This window comes from Clupea harengus, chromosome 3 (genome assembly GCF_900700415.2).
Source record: "Clupea harengus chromosome 3, Ch_v2.0.2, whole genome shotgun sequence".
In the NCBI taxonomy this organism is placed as follows: Eukaryota; Metazoa; Chordata; class Actinopteri; order Clupeiformes; family Clupeidae; genus Clupea; species Clupea harengus.
The window spans coordinates 9,745,255-9,763,556 of NC_045154.1; the positions used below are offsets into that span (position 1 = coordinate 9,745,255).

Here is an 18,302-nt window from a genome sequence, read left to right on the forward strand (position 1 = left end):
CAATGCAATAGAAAGGCATTATGTTCTAACGTGCTGTGACAAGCATGTCTATATTTAAACATTTTCGATTTTCCCTTATCCATTTTAGTTACACCAAAAACTGTTCCTCTTGAGAAATACTACTTCCCTGATATCATGATTAACTCCATGGGTCTACTGAACAGTTCCAAGACACATATTTTTCATCCTGATGCGCCAGAGTTCTTTTGTTTTCTCAACAACGTTTCTGGACAGTGATTGATGACATGCTCTTGCTGAGTGTCTCCAAAGGAGGGAAAGGGGCGTGACTAGTCACAGGAGCGCAGGCGATGGAAAGGGTTAATAGGATAGCGAGCAGTACTCTTGTCTGCCACTTTGAGTGACGTGATCAGCTCATTTTCCTGCCGCTTGTTTGCTGTGCTGCCGCCTGGGGAGGGTACCGAGCGGGATCTCATACAGCCTTCCGCCCCGTTACCGGACAGAGGATCTTACCACCGACACGAGCCCGAAACAGGAGATTGTTTCTGTAGCGATATCACTACCATTGACGTTTGGTTTAGTTTTTTTCCCTTCCCAGGATGTCCAGTGCTTTATAAATGAAAGCATCATATTGCGAGTTCAGCGGACAGATTTACACAAACGGTAGCTGACAAAGAATTTTGTTTTGGGCTTCAATCAAACATGCCACGGAGAAAACAGCAAGCGCCGAAGCGCGCAGAAGGTATGTTGACGAAGCAGCGAATACTACCCCAGTTGTCACGCACTATTATATCTGTTTGAAAATTGTAAAAGGTAATATTTTAAACTGTATATTGTCTCATAAGGATAGTCGCCGACAAACATTCAATAGCCTATACAAAACTGAACGAAAACTAACTTCGCAGATAAAACACTGTCAGGCCATTAAGGTTTTAACGTATTCATTTCCTAACTGCTTAGGAATAAGTCTTGACTGTGGTCCGTTTTGTATCAACTTTTAACATGTAGCCTACACCTTCCGAGTTGACGTGTCTTTATTACGCGTTTGTAATTATTTTACTCCGACGTAGAAAACACGCAGATGGGTAAAAGCCTGATAACTGATGGCCTCCCTTGTTTTGACGCCGACGTTGATTGATTGGTTGTCATTTAGCGCTTTGATGCATTCCTTCCTTCCCTCCTTCCTGTGTTATGCTCTCCGGAGGACTTACTTCATTCTGTCACGCCTACTCCTGACGTCAGTCTGACTCTGTAGACCTCCACGAGCCTCGTAGGTTGTTATCTAAAGCTGAGGGTCCCAGGGCAGGAGGAGCAAGTAGTGGAGAAATAAATCCTATAAAACTAACGTGAAAGACAACGAGAACATTCACTGTTTGTCAGCGTCGTGCTATTTCCTGTGAGTCAGTCATGGTTTCCTTTTGTGTGTCTGACGACTGAGAGTAAAGTCAGACAATTTTGGCAATAAATCTGGAGCTTAAGCCAAGTCCAGCATCTGGACAAACAGTGTGGGAGTATCCGCATGAGTGTGCACGGGCTTGGCCGGGAAGGCCCTGACGAATGACGCTGTCAGGGGTTTAGCAGTTAAATTGGACCCTCTGCGCGGCAACTTGTTGTAGGCTATACTAGACTACGCCCCAAACATTACATTCTCAAAATACATGCTAAAGTGTAGACATACAGTCTACTTATTAAAAAAACAGTAAAAGTGAGGCATTTTTGTTGGAGGATTTGGAAGATGGATTACTGACTATCACTACAAATTCCAAGTTGCACTCTCTCTCTCTCTCTCAGAGATTTGTTCAGCCATGTAAAAAGTGCAGTTGTTTTGCCAGCTTCATTAGCGCTCACCTAATTAGCCGTAAACTTGATGAATCACTGACAGCCGGAATGATCGCAGATGACAGTCCGCGAGCTCTCCGTCAACCCGGCCAATTAGAGCCTCTACTGGCGCTGATGTCATCCGATGGAAATAACTTGAGTCGCCCGATAAAGCTCAAACCTCGGGACAACCGATGACGAACAGCAACCGAGGCACTAGAACCTCACTGATATTCCGCATTTATCTTTTATAATTCCTCAAAATTAAACAAAAAGTGAATGACGGGTGGTAGGTGGAAGTTTCATATTTTCATTGGATGTCATTTCTCTTTCTTTCTCTCTTTATCTCTCTCTCACTCGTGCGCGCGCACACACACACACACACACACACACACACACACCACACACACACACAGTCATGGCCAGAACACACCAAGCTGACACACACAGGAGGATGAGAGAGTGAGCAGAGGCAGAATGGGGTAAAGTGTGTGTGTGTGTGTGTGTGTGAGAGAGAGAAAGAGAGCAGGGGGTTAGTTTAAGGCCTGATTCCAAGCCTTGCTTTTGAACTCTCCATGGGATGAGGACTATATTTGACTGATGTTTTCTGCTGCAGTGGGGGTTGCACAACTGGCAGCCATCAGTCATGTCTGTGTGTGTGAATATGTGTGTCTGTGTGTGTGTGTTTGTATGTATGCAGGGGAGTGTGTAGGGGTGTTGGTGAGTGTAAGCCTACTTTTTGATGTCTGTGAAGATGAAAGTGTACGAAATAGTAGATGGTGTGGAACTCGCTCTGCGTCAGCATAACTCCCAGTGTTGGCATGCCTCTGTGTGGATGCCCGAGGAATTCTGCATCCCACTGAGGTCTCACTTACACCACTGGGGCACACTTAAATACCCAGGATAAATTAACACACTATCTTTATGACCCTACACACAACATACACGCATACTTATATTTCACAATCACACACACACATTTGTCACAATCAAAGACACAGACACGTAGGCCTACACAGACCAGACACCAACCATATACTTATGTACTCTGGTACAAACATACATATTCTTATCTGTCTTACAGATGTGACAAACAGAAACACATAAACACACACACACACACACACACACACACACACACACACGCAGACACACACACACACACACACACAAATAGACGCTATTGCTTGTCAGAATGAAGTATCTGTGTTATTCTTGGATTGCCTTTCTGTGTTTTGAACTGTTGGGGAATATTTGGCAGGTGCAAGAGAGATTCTGTCAGTTTGTCACCATGGCAATGACACACAGAGATTATTTTATTTACTTATGTTTATGTGTGTGGCTCTCTCTCTCTCTCTCTCTCTCTCTCTCTCTCTGTGTAGTGAAGAAGGCCCTTTATCACTACTAAGTGTTTTCACAAAGTGTGCAACAATAAATTCGCTTTACAAAAGCGATTATGTAACCTTAATCTTACTAAGACACGTTGAACTGATATGCCAGTGTAAGAGAGCTCAATACAGAGACAATGGTGCAAGAGAAAAAGAGAGACAGAGAGAGAGAAAAAACAGAAAGCGAGAGAGAGCAGATCATCAACATCGACTGCTCTCTCGCTTTCAATAAACTGTCTAGATAGCAGGTTGTGGGAATGACCTGGAGGAGAAACATAACACCACAAATGACACACTAGTACAGGCTATTGCCCCCCTCCCACACACACACACACACACAGAAATAGCTGTCCACAGCATGGACATGTGAGATAATGGTGTTGCCTTGGACGGGGGCTTATGATGGATTGAGACCCCTGTGAAGACAATTGCCTTTTCTGGAAGGGGACATACCCCTGTCTAGTGCTCCCGGGGGCTGTCCCCATGGGTGGCGTGATGTTTGTGGGGTAACAGAACCGGCAGGGTCCACAGGGTCCACCGAAACCTGAGCTGGGAGGGGGGGAGGAGAGGAGCCGAGCCAAATGCACAATTTCCTTTTCATCGGAGTCGTTCATCAGGCAGCGCCACGTTCCTCAGGACACCATGATGTGTGTCATCCATCAAATACACTTTCACAAACTTTCCCAGACCAGAGGGGAGGGAGCAGAGAGTCAGACAGAGAGAGAGAAAGGGAGGGAGAGAGAGACAATAGAAAGGGGTGTGGAAATAAAGAGCAGGGAATCAAGATGTTCTTGATAAGTGAATTGACTGACAAGGTGCCAGGTGAGACCGAGAGAGGCAGAGAGAGCACACAAGGTGTCTATACCATTCAGAAGAGCGTGAGAAAAACAGATGAGTGAGAAAGAGAGAAATAACTGAGTGAGTGCGGGGAGACGTGAAAATATGCGAGCCAAGATGTGAGTGAGGGTGAGAGAGAGAAAACGTGTGAGATACAGGCGGAGTAAAGAGAGATAAAATAAGAAAAAACAGGTGTTCTGAGTGAGTGAGAGATTGAGTGCTGATGTGAAGGAGGGAGTGGCAGAAGAGTTTGGAGAGGTGTGGAGAAAAGGGGGAGAAGATTAGCAGTGTTTGCTTTTAGCATTGTGTGTTTGTCTTTTTCTAATGTTTTGTAAGTTGCTTTGGACCGAAGGTAAATACCATAACCATTGTGAGTTTGTAACAGCAGGTAGTATGTATGTGTTGCAGCAGAATGGTGTTTAAGCCCCATTATGTGAGAATTTGTATTTTTTGCTCCTGAGCTTCTTTTAGTGTTGCGGCATTGTTTTGTTGTGTGTTATTGTGACATTGGAGATGAATGATAACATAATCAGAAATAACAAAAAAAGAATGACAAATTTTTGTCTAGCTGAAATACTGCTCACATTTTAAGCCTATATACATTGCTTTCTAAGCTTTGAATGTGATAAAAAAATGTAGCGACACCTTCCCTAACACAACCAAACATCTTGCAAGCGCGAGACATAGCAAGACCGCTAATAAGCCATTACTTTACTAGTCCATCAGAAGGAAGGCCAGCTCGGCATCTGATTTGCGTCCTTTTGGCTCTTTTAGCTCTCGCCAACGAGTAAAAGCCAGTTCGAGACTAACTTTTGTTGTTTAAGGTAAAATTGTTACATAATATTGCTTTAAATGATGAACATCGGAAATGGGATGTGGGTAGCAGTGGCACTTGCTGTTTTTATGGATTTCTGTGTGTGTGTGTGTGTGTGTGTTTCTGCATGAGTGAATGAGAGAGCGCATATGTATTTCTATTTATTATTTTCACATGGCCATTACACTGGCTTTGCCTTAGCACAGTCATGCCAATAAAGCCTGTCCACATTTGAATTTGAGAGACTGTCTTGTCTAGTACCCTGATCACTAGCTGTGGACTGATGAAACCACTATCCAAAAGTACATTCTGCTCTACTTAAATTGCTTAGTTAATCTTTTCCATGTGGACATAAATAAAGATATAAATATGTGTGTCCACACATTTACCTTGTGTGTAATGTGGGTGTGCCTGAGGGAGTGGGAGAGATATGTATGTGTGTGTGTGTGTGTATTTAGAACTGACAGGCATCGCTCAAGTGGAGATGGCCTGTAAATGAACCCCATGCTTCACTCACACACTCCAGACCCCACCACAGAGAATGATAGATACTGCTTTAACAGAGACAGACAGGTGGAGAGAGAGAGGGGGGGGGGGGAGAGGGAGAGACAGACAGACAGAAAGAGAGAGAGATTAATGAAGGACACAAGGCTTATGAAGCCATTCATCATTGTGGATATAATTCAGACATGCTGTGTTAAGCTGTAACCTGAGAGAGAGAGAGATAGAGGGAGGGAGAGAGTGGGAGGGAGAGAAAGGGAGAGTGGCAGAGAGAGAGACAGAAAGAAAGAGAGGCTTCATATGTCTTCTGTATGATGGATAGCCTTGCTTTCTCAATGTGTTACCCGACACTAACACACACATAGGCAAATGTTCAAATACACAAGCCTGCACACGCACAAACACACACCGCCTTACATACCAGGCAAAACACAATACCATACAATAATTGCTGTTATTAATCTGTCCCATCTACTGCATAATTGTTACATGCATATAACGTTGTGCTTATTTTTTATTTTTTTTCTGAAGAAATAAATGTTCAGACTGCCTCTCTGGTCTCTTAAAACTAAGAGTTACTACAAAGCCACAGAGAAGGGTTACCCTGGGGCAGAAAACAAAGGTTGCTGTGTTTTATTCCCTTCAGCCTTTTCTTTCTTCCTTCAGTCTCTCCTGCCCCTTTTTCTCTCTCTCTCTCTCTGTCTCTCTCTCTTTCCTCTGGAGAGTAATGATGCCATCCATCTTAGGGCCGCGTACCTCCCCTTTGTGTTGCTAGGCGATCAGAGCAAGCAGATGTTTGCTTTGAGTGATTCAGAAACCCTGCCAATCACCCGTACCAGGTGAGATGCGTTAGCAACGCGGTGTCGTTAAGGGGGAGTGTGTGTGTGTGTGTATTCGGGGTTAGATGGAGGGGGGGTTGGCAGAGTGTGAGATCGTGTGATGGAAACATGCCCCCTGCCAGTGACTGTTCAGGGGGGCGGTGGTGGTGGTGACAGTTTGTGCTGTTCTTAGCCAAGAACTAAAAGAAGGACAGGATGAAGGAGCAAGAGTCAAGAAGTTATATTCTGTGAAACGAGAATTTTCTTGGCGGACAGAGACTGTGTGTTTATGTCACCTGTGTGTTTGGTTGTGTGTGTGTGTGTGTGTGTGTGTGCATGACTGAGTATGTGAAAGTATTTTTCCCAGACTTTTCCTCCATCATGTCAGGTAACTCACACGGCTCCTGGAACACTGTCCTCCATCTTCAGGCAGGTTGGAGAATAGAAGACTAGGCTCAGCAGCCTAGTCAGGCCGTACGTGTCTTTGTGTCTCCCATATGAACACGTCTTTGAGGCATCACCCAGGGCGGCCATCGTTTTACACAGTCCATCCAGTATACACTGCAGTTCTTTATCAACCCCATATGAAATCAACAGCATTGAATATCAGGAGGAATTAAAGAATTATGATGGGATTTTAGTAATTTTATATTTGAGTTGTTTGATATGTATATGAATATGGGCGAAAATTAGCATGTGAAAAATAAACATTCAACCACTGTAAGTAGTAAGACAAATGGCAGGGAAAGGTGAAGTTCCATTAGGCTACAGGGATACAGGGATTTTGTTTGGGCTGGGGTGGTGGAACTGGATGATCTGTTCGGAACTGGGTGATCTTATGATTGTGATCTACACCATGAATGACAGAGAGAGACATACACACATACACACATACACACATACAGACATACAGACATACACATATACACACATACACACATATAGACATACACACATACACACATACACACAGACAGACATACACACATACACACATATAGACATACACACATACACACATACAGACATACACACATACATACAGACATACACACACACATACACAAATACAGACATACAGACATACTCACACACACACATACAGACATACACACATACAGACATACACACATACACACATACAGACATACACACATACACACATACACACTCACACGGTACCCTGCTGTTTTTTTCTTAGCAAGAGAGAGAACAGAAAGGCTGACAGAATGCCAGTATATATCTTGTGTGTGTATGTGTGTGGGGGTGGGTGTGTGTGCCTGTGTGTAAGAAAAAGAGCAAGCAAAAGATAGAGAACAGATAGACAGACATTCAACAGTCAGTCATGTAGACAGATGGCAAACAGAGACGTTATTGCATATTTGAAGTTTGGGGGTGATGGCTTGTATCTTAGAGACACACAGCATTGTCCCATACATCATAAATCACCAGGGTGTGTGTGTGTGTGTGTGTGTGTGTGTGTGTGTGTGTGTGTGTGTGTGTGTGTGTGTGTGTGTGTCAGAGCCCCCTCTGGCTAGTTTTGTTTTTCATCAGAAAGAAACCAAACACCCACATTACTGTTTTATTACCTTACTAAATCAGAGGGGTTGTCAATCAAGCCATGCACAATAATTGGATTTGGGTGTTGCCTCCTGCTTGGGTCAGTAAATCAGTCAGGACTGAATTAAAAGATACAGTCTGAACCCTGGTGCCCCTGTGAAGCCCTTCCTGAGTTGCCCTTAAGCTCTTGTCACTGGTTTACAGCCAGTCATTCTCATCCCCTCAATGGACATTAATGCCCCATACATTTACCCTCCCCACATACACACCGAAGATTTATACTGTAGATTAAAGGAGGCCCAGGGCAGTGTTCCCTTTCATGGTCTTCCCATGGGCTGTGGTGAGCCATATTGTAGGAATGGGTACTGGGTAAAGGAACAAGTTAAAAACGTAGCCATTCGTCTACACATTACGGAACTAAATCTGTGCGGTCTTTTTTTTGTCTTTAAAAGAAGAGGCTTGATATGACTCATCAGAGCAAAAGCAGACGCGTGAAGGAAGGGATTTAATGTAATACAAGAGAAAATCAATCACTTGTCGTTTTAGTCAAAGGCCTAGAGAGACAGAGGCTCTGGTCATCATCTCAGTCCAGTTGAAACTCTGGAAAGAACAGGGAGCCGTTAAGCATTTCTGCCCCACTGATCCACTCGTTTGTGAGACGGAGGGTGGTCATTGCTGTCTGGCAGGAGCCTCTTGTATTTGAGCATGTGGCCAAGAAAGGATGAAATGATCCCTCTCTTATTCCTTCTTTGTGTCCTTTTTTGCTAGCTGTAGATGCCACAGACATACAAAGATGAGGGAAGAGAGAGGGTGATGGTGGTGGTGATGGTGGTGGTTGGGGGGGCGAGTTGGCTATTGTGCGTATTTGTCCGAGCATGAGCAATTTGGCACTCCAGACGGCCGTAACGTTGGCGTAATTGTCTCCGGGACGACACGAGCGGACGGGGAAGTGATGATGTCGTTTTATTTACACCTGGCTGGCCCTCTTTTACGAGCCAAGCGGGGGAGCATTGCCAGGCGAGCCGGCCCTGACTGACAGCCTCTGATCAGGCCTGTCGGGCCTGATCACGGGAGACTGACAGGTAATGGATCCCCTGTGACAACCCCAATCTCCGAGGGGGGTATGGCTGCAACCCCCCCACCCCCTCCGCCTGTCATTCAACTATTATGGCCCCCTTTTTGCCTTCCTGCCCGGTGGCCTGACACCACCACCGCAGGAACAAACGAGATGAGCACGGGTGCGGAGGAGTCGCTGTGTAAATGGAAGCTGTTTGGGCTCTAATGTCTCCTGTCAAGCTTGTGGGAGCAAGAATCTATTTGTGTTTGTGTGTGTGTGCATGTAGTGTGGGTGTGTGTGTATGTGTGTGTACATATGTGTGTGTGTGTGTGTGTGTGTGTGTGTGCATGTGTTTGTACATATGTGTGTGTGTGTGTGTGTGTGTGTGTGTGTGTGTGTGTGTGTGTGTGTGTGTGTGTGTGTGTGTACATCTGCTTGAATGCAACATTTTCAAAGGATACGTTTATTATTGAACTTGTCAATCACACTTGTATATTACAGATGTAATTACTAAACTGATTATGGCCATACATCTTATAGGACCTGCAGGCATGCTGACTTGAATTTGAACAAACTTGCTTTGGGTGTTAGTTGTAGTCATGAAAGGGAGGTGATGAGAGAAGTGAAGGAGGGAGTCGGAGAGAGGAGGAGATAGAGAGAGAGAGCGCATGAAGATATTCAATAGGGACAGATGTAAAAGATGATTAGCTTTTGGTTGATGAGGTGTTTGATGAAGTGTGTGTTAATGATGTGTTCAGATGAGTTGATGAGTTATAAGTTGTGTGATGATGGGGTCTGTGGAGGTGGATGTCAGTGGGTGTACAGAGAGGTATAGTGAGATGTATTTGTCGATGAGGTGTGTGTTTCAGAGTTTCAGTGTTTTGAGGTGAAGTGTCCGTTAGTGTGTGTTCATGAGGTGTCTCTGAAAGTGTGTGTTGGTGTGTTAAGGTGTTCCTCTAAGAAGCTGTTTGTGGGTCTTCCTCTGAGGAGCCTTGAGTGTTGAGACACAGGGGCTCAGCTGTCAGGAAGAGGAAGCCTGAGTCCTCTTGGAGACAGACAGACAGACAGACAGACAGACAGACAGACAGACAGACAGACAGACAGACAGACAGACAGACAGACAGACAGACAGACAGACAGACAGACTGAGGGTGAAGTCTTAAGTATACTCCCGCGGACGTGGCTACATTTAGGTCCGTAAAGGTGATGCAGATGTTGTCACCAGGATGGACCAGGATTAAAGTGTCTGCTTAATGCTTTAAAACTCGAATGCACATGCGCAGTCAATGCGCTTAAGTCCACGTGGACACAACATTTTGGTGCATTGGCTATTTGGTGCATCCATTACGATGACTGAATGCAAGTGAATGTGAATGCAAGCTTTAAAGCCCTGGCTCAGGGTCAAGAGAAGGCCAAAGCCATTTATGCTATTCATTCATTTAACAGACACTTTTATCCAAAACGACTTACAGTACAGATGCACATTTTCAGTATGTTTGCTCTCTGGGAATAAATCATAGCCGATTACATTACCAGCAACAGTATTTTAAGATAGGTAGCTATCACTTTTTAGATAGAGGAGTAAATAGTTAAAAGAATAGAATAGAATAGAAGAGCAGAGAATACCAGAGGCACTGTGATGAAGTGATTGCACTTGTGGGCCTGTCAGACATGTCTGCAACAGCAAGCAGCAACTAGTATACTTTGGAGACACAAATGCACACATACACATCCATGCTGCGCGAACGCAGACATTTTGTAGTATACTTAGGCTCCAAGGGTGAAGCAGGCACAGGGAGAGGGAAGGAGGGGAGACAGATAGAGAGATGGGAGAGGAAGTGTGAGAAAGGGAGGTGAGACAGGAGGGGCAGAAGAGGGAGAGACAGGAGGAAGGAGAGAAAGAATGGGAGAGACAAGGAGGGGGGAGAAAGAAAAGTAGAAAGAAAGGGAGACAGGGGTTGCTTTGTCCCTGTGAATGTGTCAGTCAGAGGTGCCCTGGCAGAATCAGCTCCTTACACACACACACACACACACACACACACGCACACACACACACACAAACAGACACACACACAGACACACAGACAGACACACACACACACACTCACACACACACACACACACACACACACACACACACACATACACACACACACAGACATGCACACAGATACATACACACACATCACCTGTCTGAGGTGCATCCGTGTTGCTGGTGATGTGAAGTGACAGGCTGCTTATGTGACTCTGTCTCCCATCTTCCTCTTTAACCTCTGCCTCTGTCTCTCTGTCTGTGTGTGTGTGTCTGTGTGAGTCTGTGTGTGTGTGTGTTTGTATGTGTGTGTGTGTCTGTGTGTACGCATTCATGTGTTTCCATCACACTGGAAAACGCTGTCATTTCCTTGTTTTCTGTCTGTCTCCTCCAACCTCCTCCTCATCTATCTATATCCTGACTTCAGAATACACCCTGGAACCTAAGTGGTTTGTATTCCCACCAATCATTCCATGCATCACTGGGGAAATGTACTTCATGTCACGGTCTTATTCAGACGTCCTTTCTCCTGTGCTTCAGCGGGGACCAGTAGAAGACTCTAGAAGCGTCAGTAATAGGGGGTTTATGAGAGGTTCTCTGGAGTGTTAGAGACACAAGGAGCCGACAGTGGTACGCTGACATGAGCACAGCTATTGTATAATGGCCATCTCTACACTCCGAATCCTTACTGGCAGATTTTGGGAGCGTTTCAAAATGTTGTACTTTAAAAAGTGCCATGGTTAATTTTTTGGCCTGTTTTTCATTGAGACCTCCAGAAAATAACCAACTAATAACTAATCTATCTATATATTTTCAATCTGTTTTCAGACAGAAGTTGTATTCCATTTTATTGTCATGAACATTCTGTCCTCTATGCTGTGATGTGAATTCTCACCTTAATTGGGGGTACTTAATTCTGAATGTATTTCTGTCCCTCTCCAGCCTACTCCTCAGAAGATGCACCAGAGCAGGCAGCTGAAGGAGGAGAAGTGATGGAGGACGAGGACCCAGCCACTGGGCACAGACTGCAGACAGACAGCTCAGCCCCACTCCCTTCGGGCCCCGAGAGCGACCAGGACGCCTGCCTGTCCGACCTCTCCTCTCATGACTTGGACAGTGAGTCTCACCTGAGCGAGCCCAGTGACCGCATGTCTGATTTTGACTGTGTGAAAAACGAAGAGGTGGCCAGTCGAGGATCACCGAAGCTCCGGCCGGAGACGGAAGATTCTGGGAGCATCAGTCCAGGTAGCCTAGAACAGATGAAGGCCATTTATAGCAGTTTCCTCACCAATTCATACTGGTCCTCCCTGGGTCTTAGCCTCCAACAGCCCAGCACTGAGAACCTTCCGTGCACTAACAACAGCAGTGGCAACACTAGTATTAACAGCAGTAGCAGCACCAGTGGTAGCACCAGTGCATTTGACTGGCACCAGTCGGCCATGGCCAAGACTCTTCAGCAGACCCCTCCAAACCCTCTGCCTCTGGTTGTGGATCCAGGCCTGATCAGCACTATCCACCTCCAACGCCAGAGCACCAAACTGTACGGCTCCATCTTTTCCGGCGCCAGTAGGTTCCGCTGTAAAGGCTGCAGCTCAGCCTATGAGACCCTGGTAGAGCTGACTGTGCACATGAATGAAACGGGTCACTACCGCGACGACAACCACGCCAAGGATGGCAGCGGTGCTAAGTGCTGGTCCAAGCCTCGCAAGCGCTCCCTGCTGGAGATGGAAGGGAAGGAGGACGCCCAGAAGGTCCTGAGGTGCATGTACTGTGGGCACTCGTTCGAGTCACTGCAGGACCTCAGTGTGCACATGATCAAGACCAAGCACTACCAGAAGGTTCCCTTGAAGGAACCCATGCCATCCATGGCAGCAAAGATGGTAGCCCAGTCTAGAAAAAGAATGCCAGTTGACCTGGATCTTCTCATTCCTCAGTCCAAAGAAAGGACTCAGAAAGAGTCAGGCGTCAGTAAGAATCACAAAGAGAAGCTCCCTGACGTCGGTGATGTCTCAAACAGTCACCATGGGAACCAGAACAACGGGAGCACCAGCTCATGGCAATTTGAGTCTCACAAATCCCAGATCCTGAAATGCATTGAATGTGGGATTTCCCATGATTCCTTGCAGGAACTGACTGCCCATATGCTTGTCACTGGGCATTTCATTAACGTCAGCAACATTGCCATGAAAAAATCAGAGCTTGCACCTTTGTCAGGACCAACATCCCCTACAGAAGAGAAGACCCAGTCTGTTCTACTGCCACCATCCTCACTCTCATCCTCTCCAGCCTCTCTCTCATCCCCATGCATGTCCCCCTCCAACACTGGTGCTCACGTCAAACAAGAGGACTCAGACAGCAAACACAGCAAACCACTTTCATCTGAGGACCAGAAAGCCAAGAAATCCTCCAAGTATGACTACCTGACTGAGGAAGACCTGAAAGAAAGCCCCAAGGTGGGCTCAGACATTCTGAAGTCTCTGGAGAACGCTGTCTCGTCAGCCATTCACAAAGCACAGACCGGGTCACCCAGCTGGGGCGGCTACCCCAGCATTCATGCTGCCTACCAGCTGCCCGGCGGTCTCAGTCAAGCCCAGGTAATTCCTGGCAGGAGCGCTGCCCTAAGGTGTCTGGTAGCCAGCAGAGAAAGCCTCCCCCTTGGCAAGAGCCCAGCACTGACTTCACCTGCCGCCACCCACTGCCCCATGTCTCCTGCAAGTCAATTACTGACTTCAGAAATCAATACAAATAGCCCCTCCTCTCTTGTCTTGCCTTCTTCTCACCCAGTCAACCTGCAGGCCATGCAGGAGCTGGTGAAGAGAGTGACTGAGAAAATGGCTAAGGTGGAGAAACAGATGAAGCCTGTGGAAGATGATGCAGCTCCAGTGAAAAAGGAAAGTCCCTCTCCTCACAGAAGTAAGACTGTGGAGTCTGCAGATCAGGGCTCACCCAAAGACCAGGCGCCCAAAACCCCAGTGGAAACTTCTGGCTCTGAGCAGCCCTCTAACACTGACAGTAGTGTAGCAGAAGAGAGGACAGAGACAGAGAACCAGAAGACAGATCGAGTGAAATCTCCCAGACTTGCTTTGGATGCTAGCACTGCCATTATTATGAACCATTTGGTGCAAGAGCAGCCTTTTGTCAGTCCCTTAAGTGCACTACAGTCAGTGATGAATCTGCATCTTGGCAAAGCGGCCAAGCTTGCCAAGCGAGACACAGACCCTATTAGCATGCTTTTCAAGATGAGTAACAGCATGGCTGACAAGGTTGCTGTAGCAACGCCCCTTCCTGTGAAGAGCAAGAAGACAGAACTGTGCACTGAAAGTTTTCAGGATGTTGACAAAGACCAGCCAATTGACTTGTCTAAGGGTAAAAGCGACAGACCTTGGGGTTCTTTGACTGTGTCTTCTATAACATCAGCCACACTCAAAGCCACCACATCTCCACCTGTCCTACCTAGCGTGGCCTCTACAAACGCACCTATAGACACACCTCTCCCCATGAGTGATGTATTCCAGGAGAATGCTCTGGCAGACATCTCAGACATGGTACGCAACCTAACCCAATCCCACGGTGTTTCCAAGACCACAAAGCACAGCAGCCGGCTGGAGAAGACCAACGGTGAGAGTGCCGTGACTCCGGAGGTTACAGAGGAGGACGCGACTCACAGGCGCAAAGGCCGGCAGTCCAGCTGGAACCCCCAGCATCTCCTCATCCTCCAGGCACAGTTCACGGCAAGCCTGCGACGCTCGACGGAGGGCAAGTACGTCCCACCGGACCTGAGCCTGAAGGAGCGCACGAACATCTCCCACATCACGGGCCTCTCCATGACAACCATCAGCCACTGGCTGGCCAACGTCAAGTACCAGCTGAGGCGGTCAGGCCGCACCAAGTTCCTGAAGAACCTGGACTCAGGCCAGCCCGCATTCTTCTGCAGCCAGTGCTCTTCGCAGATCCAAACGCCGTCGGCCTACGTCGGACACCTGGAGTCCCACTTGGGCTTCAGTCTCAAGGACCTCGCTAAGATATCGGGAGAGAAACTCAGAAAGCAGGCTGGGCAGTCTGACAAAGCCCCCTCTGATCAGCAGCCTCCTTTGCCTGCACAGTATGAGGAGGGGAAGAGTGTGCTACTTGGGTGCAAGTTTTGCAAGCAGACTTTCACAAGCAAGCATGCAGTTAGACTCCATATGTGCAAAACACATGGAAGGAGAACAGAGGGCCTTCTGCCTAAAGGTCTCGAAATGGAGACGTAGATTAAATTCTGGAATCGAGGCTTCAGCTGGAATCTGGCAATGTTAAACAAACAAAACAAACAAAAATATCCTATTTAAATCTCATTGTCCATTTCAAAACAGACAACTTAGGACTGTGCTGAATAGTTCTATTTTGATATTATATATATATATATATATATTTCAATATTTTTCCAAAATTATTATTTCCAAAATATTATTTGTACATGTGAAAGTATCTTAAAATGCTATGTTAAACTTTTTTTTAATTGTTAAGAAGCTAAACGTCAATGTCAACCTGGAATGGAAATCTTCTTCAATGAGAAAAAGTTATGCCATATTCAAGAACTGCTTACCATCACCTACAGAGTATATGTTGTATTACTTTTCACATTACGAGATCCTGTATAAGCTGAAGCTTGAAGGTTTGAGTTAATGTATATATACACAAACAAAGTATTACTGGATGGATCAGTGCACTTTCAAAGAATAATGTTTTTCATAACCATAGAAGATTTAGCAAATTTCAGCTGAAAAGCACCTATGTTGTTTTGCACAGTACAGAATATTTTGTTAAGATGTATCGATTTGTCTTACTTTAAAATACATAACATAATAAAAATAAGAGTGTGTTTTTTTGTTGTAAGGCTGATTGTCGACATTGTAGACAATTGTCAGTTAATGGATGATTGAAAAAAAATCACAATAATAAAATGTTCTGTTTAAATGATTACCTTTACTATCAACCACGAATGTTATGAATGTTTAAACATTGTATCTGTTGTTAATACCACTTTGATAATTATTAAAAAGGCCTCTTTTGTCATAAGATTAGATGTCTTAAAATAATGTTTTCTTTGTCCTTGTATTTTGTGATATTAAGTAATAAACGATTAACATTACCTGTTACTAACATAATGTATCAATACCATGTTGATAAGACAACTTCTCTGACATAACACACTTAAAAATACCATACAATAAGAGCTCACCAAACGATCAAACCATTAAAACCATTTTTAAAAGTCTTTGCTCTTTGCATAACATACCTGAACTGTAATGGCAACATTTTAACACAGACACAGAGTATTCCCTTAATAATATGAACATTTCTACACACACATCCCATCACAGATATATGCTTATTTTAGTGGCTTAGCGGATACTTGTCAGTGTCCTCTGGTCTATATTTGTTCCGCACCTGCGTGTCTCTGTCTCTCACTCTCATTGTCTTGTGTTCTGTTAAATCCTGTTAGTATGGTTGAGTTGCTCTTTTGCAGAAGCAGATTAATTACCCCACGATGTGCTGACAGCCATCACTCACGCGGCAGCTCATTATCATAAAACACTAAGACCATTTCAGATTCATTTAATATAGACTCCATTTGGATGAATATATTAAGAACTGTTTTTAAGTACACATTCAATGGTATTTTAAATGAGCAAACACAAAGTGCTAACAGCTGTATGGCCTCTGAAGGATGGTTGCTGAATGAGCTGTGCCTTTTGGCCGGATATGACTTACATTAAATATCTAATGACTGTCTGCTGTTTGTGAGTGTGTTTCTGGATCATTAGGCATGATCTGGATATTAGCCTTTGGGGCGACTTCTGCATCTGCAAAGGCAGCGCTGTTCATCTACTGAGTTAAATGGAAAGGGATTTTCAAACGCGAACAGCGAAGCGGAGACACACTCAGTAATATCCCCGTATTTTGTGGTTTGGTGCTATTTGTACGGTTTATTTATTGTTTCATTTGCTCTCTGTCACCTCTTACCAATCAGGAAAAAAATACAATGACAGGAGCTGATGGAAAAAGAGGGAGAGAGAAAGAAATGAGAACTAGATGACTGGACGGAGAGAGTGTTCTCCAGGGGCTCCCATCATACCTTGTCATTGGCCTAATGAATATTATTTAAATTGGTCTGTATTTGGGAGGATTTCGTGTGTCAATCTAATCAGTGGAGGAGGCTGAGGACAGAGCTCTGACTAATGAAAGGAGAACAGGGTTTGACAGAGTGATGAGTGTCTGAAAGCTCTCTCTCTCTCTCTCTCTCTCTCGCACACACAAACATTACACACCGCATGCACACACAGGTTAAAGGAAGGTCACAGACATGCCAATTAAGACCAAAAAAAGATATGATCATGAAAAAGGGCAGATGGATAAGCACAAAAGTGTGTAGGTATGACAGAATTAAAAACAGTTTCCCCGATTTGAATGGGTGTATTTGAACCTTTACAGCTAAGGCCATTTCTTAAAATGATTTGTAAAGCACTTATTGCTATATCTAATCCGCTTCAAAATATAAAACTCATTATAATTCTGAGCCATACTTTCAAATAAGCATCCTCTCAAATGAAAATATCAAACAAATTGGTTGATGGTCACGCTCATGAATAGGTCCAGTCCAACTTCAGGGGTGCCTGCCTTTTGTGACGGCTCCTGTCGGCTTAGATCGGGCTGAGACGAAATGTGATGTGACAGGGAGTGACCGCACCACAGGAGAGGAGAGTAGAGGACTGAGAGGAGGGGAGAAGATGGGAGAGGGAAGGAGCGGAGAAAACAGATGAAGAGGGGGGTGAGAGGTAAGGGGTACAGGGAGGACGGGAGTGGGAGATGAGAGGAAAGGAGAAGAGGAGGAGAATAAAGAAGAGCACAGGGAAGGAGGATTGAGATGGAGGGGTGAGGGGAGAGGAGCCGGGAAAGAAGGAAGACACAAGAGGAAAAAAGGGGGGATGAAGAGGATGAGGGACTGTAGGAGAGGAGAGAAAGGAAATGACAGGGGAGTAAATGAGAGGAGGTTAGAGAAGTGACTGGTTACCTGCCTTCCCCTGATGTGTGCTACGCTGAAGGTCAAACCACCAGTGCCTGAAGGTAAATCAACCACACTGACAGCTGGTGAGTACTTTGAAAAAAAGTATGCAGCTAGTTTCTTTGAGAAAAGTACCACTTGCTTTTACTTATTCAGGCGTCTCTCTCTGCCATGCAGATATCAAATGATTATTTTCATCTTAACGAAATATATTTTGTCAACAGAAACAAAATCAACTTAAAAATCAAAGGTGGGCAAAGCGCAAATGCACCAAATGCCAAAATCTAAGGCAGCTGGACAGGAAGTGATTCTCACACAGCTGACTTGCAGTTGGCTGCCCCTCCCAGAGATAGCTGTCAGAAACATTTTAGCCTGAGCCCTGACAGATTTGCTAAAGACACTCGTTCCAGGGCTCCGCTCCGTATATCGTTAATTTAATGCATGATGACATGGCCAATTACTGTGAGCTACATG

General features: G+C 45.2%; 1 protein-coding gene across 1 annotated transcript; it reads left to right on the plus strand.

The window, feature by feature from the left end:
• The first annotated feature begins 201 nt into the window (after positions 1-201).
• tshz3a (teashirt zinc finger homeobox 3a) lies at positions 202-15,914 on the plus strand. Its single transcript, XM_031564515.2, has 2 exons — positions 202-700; positions 11,726-15,914. The coding sequence occupies exons 1-2, from the start codon at positions 661-663 to the stop codon at positions 15,031-15,033; spliced, it is 3,348 nt and encodes a 1,115-aa protein (XP_031420375.1). The 5' UTR covers positions 202-660; the 3' UTR covers positions 15,034-15,914.
• Positions 15,915-18,302: the final 2,388 nt, after the last annotated feature.